At 32.8% G+C, this 13,091-nt stretch overlaps 1 protein-coding gene and 1 long non-coding RNA gene across 2 annotated transcripts in view; one reads left to right on the forward strand and one right to left on the reverse strand.

Annotated features, from left to right (window-relative positions):
- The window catches only part of LOC110019236 (proline-rich receptor-like protein kinase PERK13), a 14,297-nt gene extending 1,439 nt beyond the window's left edge, over positions 1-12,858 (reverse strand). Inside the window, exons 1-6 of the mRNA XM_020716830.1 lie at positions 11,112-12,858; positions 10,335-10,796; positions 10,148-10,234; positions 10,008-10,078; positions 9,847-9,923; positions 9,111-9,258 (exon numbers count right to left, since the gene is read on the reverse strand). Coding sequence (XP_020572489.1) covers positions 9,111-9,258; positions 9,847-9,923; positions 10,008-10,078; positions 10,148-10,234; positions 10,335-10,796; positions 11,112-12,279 — 2,013 coding nt within the window. The 5' untranslated portion in view covers positions 12,280-12,858. The remainder of the gene's footprint in view (positions 1-9,110; positions 9,259-9,846; positions 9,924-10,007; positions 10,079-10,147; positions 10,235-10,334; positions 10,797-11,111) is intronic.
- The window catches only part of LOC110019237, a 36,290-nt gene that overhangs the window by 9,431 nt on the left and 13,768 nt on the right, over positions 1-13,091 (forward strand). The window lies entirely within an intron of this gene.

Here is a 13,091-nt window from a genome sequence, read left to right on the forward strand (position 1 = left end):
AAAATCTTATGCTATATATATATATATTCACCGTCTCTTCCAATGCTAGCAATCTCATGTTGCTGCCCCTTAAGGCAAAAGGAAGGAAAGACAGGTTTGACCCCTAAAGTTCAAGTAGTAGTTTCGAACACCAATCAGAGTCCTAACTTTAAAACAAACTTTAAACTAGTTTGACAAAGATTATATACACAATATGACATTTGAACAAAATGTTCGAGTCTAATCTAAAGTCTTAATACCATGTTCAAACTGGATCCAAATCATATTTGAACATGATTGAAACACATGATTTGGGTTCAAATAAGATTTATTTCTTTTGTACAAAATATTATTGGTTTGAATCGTATCTTCAAATCAAGAGTTCAAATATTAACTTCAAAACTTGTTTCAAACATTAACTTCAAAACTTGGTTCAAACTTCCATATTATGGCTTCTAACAAAATATTATGGTTCAAATATTAACTTCAAAAGACTAGCTCTTGTTTTGAACCTCGAATATTAGCTTCAGAATAGAGATTCGAAGCTGGTTTCAAACTAAGATCAAATTGGAGGATCGAACCTGGTAATGACTCATAATATATGGTTCAAACTCAACCATCTTACATGAACTTAGCATAAATTTCATTTTGCTTTGTTGATTATACCGATTGTCGAACTTATTATTCCTACGGATAGACATTATATATTAAGTCATATACAAAATTGGGGGGGGTTGATAGAAAAAGTTATGAAATAGCTTGAAAGCTATTCTCAATTTGAGAAGGCCACGTAATTCTCTTCCAAGTGTTTTTCAATTTTTCTACATATAATTCTCTAGGGATTTAACACATCAGCTTCTTCTTAAGAAGACGCGTGATACACAGAATTGAGGTAAAAAGGCAAGATTTGAAGTTTTTTGATTAAACCTGGCAATTAAATTGATTTTTGGATCAAATCTAGCAAGCTTCTCTTTCATATATTAATCCAATAAGTCATGATTGATTTTCCAAAGATCTTTGCCTCTAACATACAGAGAACAAATGTGTCTGATACATGACTCCAAATCTCAAACATATATGGCAGCCAACTTATTAGCTCATAAGCTTAACGAACATTTTTAGGAGCACAACGAATGCAACAAATATATTTCCCTGATTTCTTAACCATAAATTCAATTGCATGCCAATGTACTTTCTTCTTCAAATCAACTTTACTCTCAAAAAGTTGCCAACTTTTATGTATATCAAAGCAAGTCTCGAATATGAGTTCATCATATCAATAGACATAAAATTAGTACGTAAAAGATTAATGCTTCTACTATACAAGTTATCCAAATATTTCATGTATCATTAATTATTGTTTGCAGCCCCAAGACACATGAAGAATATAAGGTTTCACTCATTTACTAATTTTACCTACATCACATAAGAATATTGTAATATTTAATAGTTTTAATAAGAAAGAATCAATATAATCAGCACTCTCTTCATCATGCTTGTCGTCAACCTCACATTCGTCTACCTATTAAATCAACAAATGTTGCATCAATAGCAGGTGGTAGGCCAACTGGCCTTGCATCATACTTATTCAGCATCGCTTACTCTATTCATTAAGGACTTGATTTCTCATAATCTGTAACTAAATTATTTTTTTACCATTGTTAACATGCATTGAATATATATAGAAATTTCATTAAAAAAATGCTAGATAATATTCTATAACAAAATATGTTTGAAGAATTGATATAAGTTATACTGCCAAAATGATACACAACATCCAGCTTCAAATTAATTTGGTTCTTATAAATCTTTGTAACTATGTATAAAAGATCATTGAAACAACTGTGTATAAAAGATCATTGAGACAATCGTTTGTTATGGTTTTCAATAAACATCCAACTTAAGTTTCCGTTTTCTACTCTCCTCTATACAAAAATATTGATGCTTAATTCATACGTAGAAAAAATGCTCTAAATATTAACAAAGCCAAGCTTAATATTTGTTTTGAAAAAGGTTCAAACCAAATCAAAATCTTCTTTGAATCAAGTTCACACAACAATCAAACCAATTTCAAAACCTACAAAAAAATCGTAGACTAAGGTCAAAACCTGCTTTGGATAGTATTCAAACCCGTTTTAACTCTTCCTTGTACCATAGTTCAAATCTATTTAAACCCTCTATACCAAATTTTATATTTGTATTTCTATCATAATAACCTCATTTTCACTAAAATCTTCTTCTACAACCAACAAAAATTATTAAAACTACTTAATTATAAGCCTATAATATTTTAAAATTAAGAATATATGCCCATAGGTGTCAATTTTTTATCGATCTATTTCGTCAAAACTTCATAACCATTTTCGTGCATTTTTCACCATAATGTAAGAAGAAATGATAGAGAAAGAATGAAGAAATCACATAAAGAGAGAAGGAAATGTAGAGATTTATATATAGGAGCTAGAATCAATGGCCCTCTATATTTTAAGTTGGAGATGGTTTGATAGGGATATATGCTTACTATGCTTTTAAGGGCATTTAAGTTCAAAAATTACTTGGGGTGATATTTCACCAAATAAAAATAAAAAGGAATAATAATCCAAATAAGTGCATTATGAGGGATAAAAAGTCAAATGTCTCCACACAGTTTTCTATGTTACTATTACCATGTTTATGTAAGAAAAGAATACTCAATAATCAACATTTAATGATAGAAAAATATCAATAATAACAATAACAAGTCTTTATCCCACTAAGTGAGGTCGGCTACATAAATCATATTTCTCCATTATGTCCTATTGAGTGACATATTTTCATTTAATTATAACAAATTAATATCATTTTCTATACAACAATCCCAAGCCTTTTTATGTCTACCTCCACCGTTCTTAAAATAAGTCAAATATGAAATATCCACTCTCCTAATTGGGTCATCATATGGTCGACGTTTAATGTGACTAAACCATCTATGATGACTCTCTCTAATCATATCTGGCACCGGAGCTACTCCAACCCTTTCACGGATATATTTGTTTCGCATTGTTCTCATCTTAGCAACACTTAACTTTATGCTTCTCATTTGCATGTGAACATCCTGTGCCATAAAACATAGTAGACCTCACCATTATCTTACAAAATTTTTCTTTAATTATCACACAATAGGCTCGATACATTCCTCCAATTCAACCATCCAAAACATCTCCATCTACATCATCATCACTTTGAATAATAAACTTGAGATATCTTGAACATTCATTCTTTTTAATGACTCAATCACATATTACTACAACCTCACCACTATATCTACTACTACTAAAATTAAATTCCATGTATTCAAATTTAAATCTACACAAACAAAAGTCTTCAGATTCTAAAGTTGACCTTCCAATTTAAGTTTTTCTCAACTCTCTCTCTCTAATCTTATCCACAAAAAGGATATCAACAACAAAAAACATACATCAAGTTAAATACTTCTAAAAATGCCTAGTATGAATATTCATAACTAAAGCAAAATGATACGGACTTAAAGCCAATCCCAGATGTAATCCAATTGAAATAGGAAAATACTCTGTTAATTCTCCTAATGTTCAAACACGAGTAACGGTTCTAGCATACATATTTTTAATGACTTCAATATAAGCAATATCTTCCAAAACTCTCCAAAGTACTTCGCTTAGGACCTTATCATAAGCTTTTTCTAAATCAACAAAAAACTTATATAAATCATTCTTACACTCTCAATACTTCTTCATCAAATATCTCCATAAATGTATAGCTTCTATATTAGACTTGCCCGATATGAATCCAAACTGATTTGAGAAATTTTTGTATCACAATGTATTCTATATTCAAGTTGGAATCAACAGACTTTTTTTTTCACATATCAAACATCTTTTAGTTTCTGAAATAATATTAACAGTTTAAAAAGACATTAAATTTATAGATCTCTTAAACATTTCCACATTACAATTGAAATATCAACAGACCCTACTACTTCACACCTTTCTTTTTAAAGCAACCTCAACTTCCATTTTACTAATGCACTAATAGAAATAAAATTTTTTGCAACTATTTATGATATTAAGATCATTGAAGTCAATCATATTTTCACAATCTTCATTAAAACGTTAATCAAAATATCCCTCCCCTATGTTCATATCCTAATTTACGAAAATTACATTTTAATTTTTATCTTTAATACAATTTATTTAGCTACACTTTTTTTCTTCTTTGCTAGGCTAATTTATGCATATATCTATTACTTTTTTTAAGTATCTAATTTATTATAAACAACAACAAGAACAACAAACCTTTATCCCACTAAGTGGGGTAAATCTTTATCCCACTAAGTGGGGTCAACTACATGAATCTTTTTTCCCTATTGCGTCCTATTGAGTGTCAAATTTTCATTTAATTCTAATAAATTAAGATTATTTTTTATACAATATGCCCAAGACTTTCAAGGTTGACCTCTGTCGTTCCTAACATAAGTCAAATCTAAAACATCTGCTCTCCTAACTAGATAAGTAAATGGTTGATGTTTAGTGTGACCAAACCATCTAAGACGAACTCTCTCTAGTTTTGTCCGCCACTAGAGCTACAACAACCTTATCACAGATATATTTGTTATTGCATTTCATCTCTAAGTGTAAAGCCACTCATTCACTTGAGCATTCTCATCTTGGCAACACTTAATTCTATTCTTCTCTTTTAAAGTTTTAAAGGCCAACATTCAGCTACATTCAGCTCCATAAAGCATTGTAGGTCTCACCACCATCTTATAAGATTTTCCTTTCAGCATAAGCGGTACTTTTTTATCACACAATAGAACCTAAGCATTCCTCCACTTCAACCAATCAGCTTGAATTCTATTAATAACATCCCCATCTATATCACCATTACTTTGAGCAACAGATTCGCGATATCTAGTGATCACTAAAAATAGAATTTTTAGCATCACAAATTATTTTCTTAAACTACCTATGAGTTTCTTAATATTTTTCCCAAATATATAAGTTTTTATATCTAAAACAATTTTTATAATAAAACTTCTTTTTTTTATCTTTTTTTAGACATTCTTATTCCGCCACTAACTATTTTTATTCATACGAGTGTTTTGCTATTGATTCTACAAAAAGAACTTTTGCAACTGACTTAATGGTACTCGTTACTCAATCCCACATATTATTAACATCTTCATGAACATCTCAAATCTTAAGATCTTGAAATTTACTCATAAAATTAATTTTATTTGTCTTTTAAGTGCCCCGTTTAATTTTATAACAATAATTTTTTTTTCATCTTCCAAGCCTTCATTTTAAAATTCAAAACTAAAAAATTAACATTGGGTACTTAAACTTTTATTAGAAATGGTCTTACAATCTTCATAATCTCGATGATCTATTTTTCTTATAAGAAAATAATCAATTTGTGTATTATTATTTTCATTCTTACAAGTGATAATATGTTGTTCTCTTTTCCAAAATAAAATAATAGCAATAATAAAGTTAAAATAAAATCACCACTGCTGAATACTTCTAAAATTTTATGCTACCGTACCAACATGTACAATTAAATATTTTCAAAATTTTTTTTTTTTCTTCAAGAAGTATTCTTCATCTTAATTCTTATAGGTTATGCAAAATTTTTAATATATATACACAAACTTATTTGAGGAGCATAACCACTTATAATAAAAATCTTAATATCAATAATAATCTTTAGAGATATAATTCTATATCCAATTTTATTAATTTTTACAATATTATCTTTAAAATTCTTATCTATAATTATATCTACATCATTTCTATTATGATTTCTACCTGAATACCAAAATTTAAAACTTAAATTATCAATCTTCTTAACTCTCTCCAACACATTTAGTTTCTTAAATACATCAAATATTTATCTTCCTATGAACCATAATAACTATTAATTCCATTAAGTTATCTGTGAGAATAACTATATTCCAAGTTCCTATCCTAAAATATTAATTTTATTATGGAGAAATAACCTAAAATAAAATTTTATGGAACCACATCTCCTTTCATAGAAAAGCATAAGAATCTACCATAGGATTGGCAACTTTAACTTGCATAAATTTGTATAAGAGTTATGACATTTTTACACATGCTCTAAAATTTCCATTTAATTTCAATACTATTATATTGAAATTTAAGTACTTATTTCATTATATAAACTAATCGTTAGGAAAACTCAATATGACTCCAAAGGCAAGCTTCCGCATTAATTTTGCATGGAAAATAAATACAAATTGTCATTGTGTGCTCCAAATAATTCCGCCCAACCCTTATAGTAAAATTTTAATGGTTCAATACTGAAATTTGAAAAAAAAAAAATATTGGATATCACATAAAAACTACCAAGAGAAGTCAGAATACTTTGTCAGAACATAAAAATCTTTGCATATGAGGTCATTTGCGCAAGCGCAAGACTAATGTTGGGGATGCCAATTAAACCTCACAATGAAAGAAATTTGAACCGCAGGAGAATCATAATTTCAACGAACCAACAATGTGAGTCTCGATCATATATATATATATATATATATATATATATATGTCAAGTGTCAAGGTTCTAGTGGTCATCAAAGATGAAGAGGTCATCAAGTAGCCAAGGCTGTTAAAAACCCCAGTTGGTGGGGATCAGTCTTAATATTGTCATTTCCACCATGAAATAGAGCATGCAACAGAGAGAAGTTTTCACCTAAAAAAAGAAATTGAACATCTAATACGTCATGATCACCGGGGCCGCTACTTACAAGAACGATGTAAGTAAAATTAAAAGAAAATTATAAGAGAAGTTTTCACCTAAAAAAAGAAATTGAACATCTGATACGTCATGATCACCGGGGCAGCTACTTACAAGAACGATGTGAGTAAAATTAAAAGAAAATTATAGAGATTATCGAATGATATGAACAACTACAAATTATCTTGTTTATTTGAGTAAGATTTTTTGTTTTTATCATAGCATATAAGTTTCTAATTTTATTTCTATCTAGATTTTTTCTATTGCTTTAAAAATCTGCTCTTTAGTGAAATTATTTTATCAATGAAGTTTTCTTTATTCTATCAGAAAATATTTTGTGTAAAAAAAACCCTTAAGAACAAATGACAGACAATGTCTCTATCAATTCACCTAGAGGACGAACGTAGGAGATAAGTCTCGATAGAAAGATAGTAGTGGATACATACTCACTAGAAAGTCCCCTTCAGGACAAGTGACACCAATGTATCCACTCATACCCCTGAAAGTCAAGCCCAAGAGGCAAGACTCGATAGAAAGCTAGTAATGAACAAGATCTCACTAGAAAGACACTATGACAGCAACTTGTTGACAATGTCTCCACTCAAAGACCTCAGAAGACTGCAAGTCCCAGATTTGGCAAAATAGTTGTGCATTAGTGCTCCCAACTGTAATAATTATTTTAGTTTTTCTTCTTGTATATCGCATGCTATAATGTTCTGGCTTCACATGCTTATTATGATTCTTGTGAGGGTCGTCCATAAGACCATAACAAAGCTAGTGAGGATTAGCCTAGAGCCTGTAAAAAAGGGCAATATCAATGGGCCTTGAAGCTAGGAAAATACGAGAGAGTTTCCTCTCTAAACCAAAAGAGACCAATGGGCCTTGGAATAGCTTTGGCCTTCACAGTCTGCAAAGGTGATTGGTAGACATCCTCCCTATGGACCACTTGGAGGGCACTTAACAAAAAGCCAAAGAACCATAAATTTTGTGTATCTTGTGTGGTGGAATTGATTGGATTGACATTTCTCTCTTAATCATGTATTTCATGTTTAACGCCACACCACTACTAGATCTGAATCAGTTTTCATTTGCATTCTATTAGTCATTCAATTTTATCAAAAAAATTATTTGGGCATGGACTCAGGGACAATAGAGGGCACATCCATTGCAAAATTTTACCTTGGCCATGTTGAAAAGCGAATATTATGATGGCCTGGGATAGAATTCTACCAAATATTGAAAGCTAAATATCATGAAATTCATAACTAAGTCATCATGTTCTTAACATAATCTCTATTACTTGCCCTCAGCTTACGATGGTCCAAAAAATAGAATCTTTATCATTAAAAACTAGTAAAAGATTTTACTTTATTATAATTTTTAGGATATTTAGACAAACTGATGAAAGATTGTTATCTATGATGCATCAATAATCTATGCTATTAAAAAGTGCAATGTCAATTACATATAAACACTTGCATTTTCAAGAGATGAGCCTGAGATGTGTCAGACACACCATCAACATGTCCAATTAAGAAAATAAAAAAATTAACAAGCATGGGTCCGCTACATTCTGAATAATAAAGTTTAATTTTAAATTAAGTTATATAAATAACTTAAGTTGTTTCTTCTCTTTCATTTAAAATTAAATTATTTAAATAACTTAAATGCAGTTTAACAAAAAAAAAAAAATCATGTACTGCTTAGTTTTTCTATATTTTTTATAATATTTATTTTGATTTCCTTTATAAGAGAATAGATTTTTTGAACTTCAAATTAATAATCTATACTATCATGTAACTATCACTTTTTCAATTGAGTTTGAGGTATTTGCTGAATTTAAATTTGTCACATTTTATGAACAAAAAAAATAAATTTACAGTTATTTTAATTCATTTTATATTTATTTTATCAATCAAATTACTATAAAATTTTTCTAGCATTTAAGAAATAATATCATAATGTGTATCTAATTCATGTTCATGGTCGATCTTTTCAATAATGTTTATGCCATGTTGCTGCATCGTAAATTATTATCCACAAGACTTCTAGAAATCGTTGAAATTCTTTCAGGATATTTTTGCCACCAAATTTTCAAGAAAAAAAAAAGATAGAAGTCAATATTTAAACAGCAAATGAAATGAAACATATAAAAGCATAATATAATTAAATGACACAGTGGACTGTTTCAATTAATTAGATGGCATGCAAATAGGATGATAAAATAATCACTTAATTTGACAAGACCAACATAGGAAAGTCATGATTTTAGATTCACAGCAGAAATAACTAGATAACTATTTAGGCATCATATTCAGAAAGAAAGGAATTCTATGATAGTCATAGTATTTTGACCATACCCATTCAACCAAGCTCTCATCCCCCAAAGGTTGACCGGCATCAACAGGCTTCCGTCCGGTTATAAGTTCTAGTAGAACAACACCAAAGGAGAACACATCAGATCTGTCAGTCAACTTTCCACTTGATGCATACTCTGGGGCCAGGTATCTGAAATCGATTATGCACATAAATCATTATTGGTTCCTATACAAGATGTTTGTAAAAAACAAAAAACAGTATAAGTTGCATAAAACCAAGTTCTTGATAACAAGTAGACTTTTAGGTCAATAATAAATATTGAGTGTGGTAGAGATAAAATTTTTAAAAACATAAATACAAAAAAAATGGTTCTATGAGTATCATCTATTGTGCAGAAATGTCTATATGAATCAAAAAAATAAACCCAAGTGGTTTGGTTTTGCAAAATGGAGAACAAAGCATGCACCATAAAAGAGAAGAAGAGTCAATTAATGTGAATGCAAAAGAAAATGGTACACCAGTGATAATATAATAAAAATTGTAAGAAAAGAACTTAAGAATTTAGAGCTAACAATAGATGGAAAGCGAAACATTATAGGAGGCTAAAAAATGGGCTCATATAGTTGATTGTTAATATTTTAAATAAAAATTGATATTCGATGATTTCATTTAAGCATGTCACTAGAAAATTAGTAACTTAAAGCAGTCTAGCAGCTTTCAATTTCTAGATTGCCAAAAAACATCCAGAGAAAAAGAAGAAAAAAATTCATAACCAACCCAAAGGTCCCCATAACACGAGTTGATACATGTGTATGAGTATCATTTGTAAGTTTTGCAAGACCAAAATCAGCAACCTGCAATTACCATCTCATAAATCAACAACTAAAATCGGATGATAAAAGGAGAATAATCAACAACAACAAATTTAGTTTACATGCCTGTGCTTCCCAATCATTATCTACAAGAATGTTTGCTGATTTAATGTCCCTATGGATGATCCGAGGGTGACCTGCAGAGATACACAAGCTTAGAAAAAAATGAGACAATAAGAAATGATAAAACTTTTTAATGGGCGTACAATCTTCATGCAAGTATGCCAACCCTTTCGCTGAACCAATTGCAATCCTTAGCCTTTTTGGCCAGTCCATAACAGGCAGCCCATCACCTGATTAGTTGGCATTAAGTTCATCTCAATCCATGAGCGCATAAAGTATTTTGTTTTGCACATCATCAATTAATGCAGAACACAGAATTAAGAATGTTACCATGTAAATGATATTCTAGAGTTTTATTCGGAACAAATTCATAAACAAGCAACCGTTGTGTTTCAGATATGCTATACCCCACGAGAGACACCAAATGACGATGGTGAACACGGCTGATAATCTCAACCTCAGCTCTAAATTCCCTCTCTCCCTGACCACTGCCTGCTTTGAGTTGTTTCACTGCAACTCGTTTTCCATCAGGGAGGGTTCCCTTGTACACACATCCAAAACCACCTTCACCAATGAGATTTTCATGAGAAAACCCATTTGTTATGCTCATTAGCTCTTCATAGCTGAACCATGACTTACTGCCAGATGGGTCTGGCCCCGAGTAATAGCCTTGGCTTCGCTGACTGCCATTTATGACAGCAGAGGAATTAGATAATCTTGGTAGAGCTCCATAATGTTGATCCGAAAAGCTGGAACTCGCCATGGGGTTTCCATTTCTATGGTAATAATTATCTGCAATAACAAAATGCATATCGTTATCATCACTAAAAAAGTTTGTTTCCTCGGAAAACATAGCTCCTTGTAGAGAATTCAAAAAGGATTAATTTATCCCTTCCTTATATGATCCGCATTTCTATTTTTGCTCCTTTCAAACCCAACTATCAATATCTTCCTCATAGGCTTAGAAACAATACACTAGTGAGGTTTTCTATGAACCATTCAAGAACATTTAGCAAGTAGAGCAACTAGCCTTTGGATTCAAAATTCAAGCGTCCTAAGAAAGTAAGACAATCTAAATCAAAAATGACTACAATGTTAATCTGCTACCTGACTTGAAGGAAAAGTCAGGCGGTTGCCGGTATCGACCAACCAAAGCATCCATTCTTTTCTTCTTCCTTCTTGCGATCACAAAGAAAATAGCTATCAATGTAATTGCCACTCCAACTAGGACCAAACTAACAACAGCTCCAGTAGAACGACCTTCTCTGTCAAAAGAAACTTTGGATGATCCTGAAGAAGGAGGACTCAAACGGGCGGTGCTTTGAGTTGATCTTTCATCCAAAGAAAAGGAACCAGAGGGTGCTGTTGGGGAGTCATCTGCAGATTTTTGTGAAGAGTCAGACTGGGATGGTTTTGACAGTGATTCCTCTTCATCTGCAGGAGGAGACTCATCAGCTTTCTGGTTGTCCTGTGAAGTTGGCGATGGCGGAGATGAGGAAGAGGATGAATCATCAGAAGAAACAGACTTTGGAGGTGAAGGAGTTGACCCAGACTTAGATGAAGCAGGAGGAGAGGAACCTCCACCTGAAGATTTGCTCTGTGAAGTAGAATCAGATTTACTAGAGCTTGGAGATGAAGGCGGGGGTATTAATGATGGAGGAAATGGTGAAGAAGATGATGAATTAGAAGGTCCTGGAGGTGAAGGTGGGGGTATTAATGATGGAGGAGATGCTGAAGAAGATGATGAATCAGAAGTTCCTGGAGGTGAAGGCGGGGGTATTAATGATGGAGGAGGTGGTGAAGAAGATGATGAATTAGAAGTTCCTACAGGTGAAGGTGGGGGTGTTAATGGAGGTGGTGGTGATGAAGATGATGAATCAGAAGTTCCCGGAGGTGAAGGTGGGGGTATTAATGATTGAGGAGGAGGAGGTGGTGAAGAAGACGATGAATCAGAAGTTCCTGGGGATAATGGCGGTGATATTAATGATGGAGGAGGTGGTGAAGAAGATGTTGAATTAGAACTTCCTGGAGTTGAGGAGTGGCTAGAGTTTGACGATGGAGGCGATGTGCTAGATTCTGATGACGGTGGTGGGGTCAAGCTAGACTCTGATGAAGGCGGTGAAGAGCTAGAGACTGGTGGAGGTGGCGAAGAGCTAGAACCTTGAGATGGAGGCGTTGACAACGCCTCCGACGAAGGAGGTGATGAATCGGCTGAGCCCTCATTGTCCGAAAAAGATGAGCTTTTAGCAGAAGGCGGAGCATCAGCTTCAGACATTTCAAACACTTTTCTTATCCCTTTGTCCCTTTGTTAATCTCAATTAATCATGGGACATCTTCAACACAATAAATACAAAAGGGAAATTTATTATAACTAGGGTTTAGGGTTTAGGGTTTCTGCCGCAGAAATCAATTTCCCCTAAACGATAAGAAAAATCCTTGCCTCCATACTTTGAAACTAGATCTTCCCAGGAGACAAAGCCTATAGACGCTATACTAATCCAAACAAACCCTAGAATGTGGTTGTTTTGTTTAGTAGTTGGAAGAAATGAGAATGTGCAATACTCTGTTTCTCCACCACGCCTGCATTATGTTTCGAGCTGTATCCTTTCGTTTATTCTTCATCATCCTCCTTTGCCGGTAGTGACGGAGCGATCATTCCGGGATTACGCCTCCGCGTCCAGCGAAAGTTGAGGAAAGGAGGTCTCCCAAAATAGATGGACCGCAGGAGGGATGTTGCTGCCATGAGCAAGCTTCTCAGAATAGGAAAGAAGCACATCCAGAGTCCAGAAATGGCGCTCAACCGCTAGAAGATAACAGATCGATTCCGCCATTCCAGAAATGCCTCATCGGCGGTTTGGCGCTCCAAAAATGAAGAACGGCTCTCCAACAGATTTTTGCCCCGTTTGGATGCTATGACCGAGGTGAGCTGACTCGGGATCTGACTCACTGAGTGGCTCTCCAACTCAGCTCGATGAACAAACAGAACAAGCCAGCACCGAGTCGACTCTTTAGCTGCGGAGCCGGCTTGTTTAAATAATAATTTAAAAAATAGGCTTACATTATAGTGAAATTATATATATATTCTGC

The sequence above is a fragment of the Phalaenopsis equestris genome, unplaced genomic scaffold (genome assembly GCF_001263595.1).
Source record: "Phalaenopsis equestris unplaced genomic scaffold, ASM126359v1 Scaffold000054, whole genome shotgun sequence".
Lineage (NCBI taxonomy): Eukaryota > Viridiplantae > Streptophyta > Magnoliopsida > Asparagales > Orchidaceae > Phalaenopsis > Phalaenopsis equestris.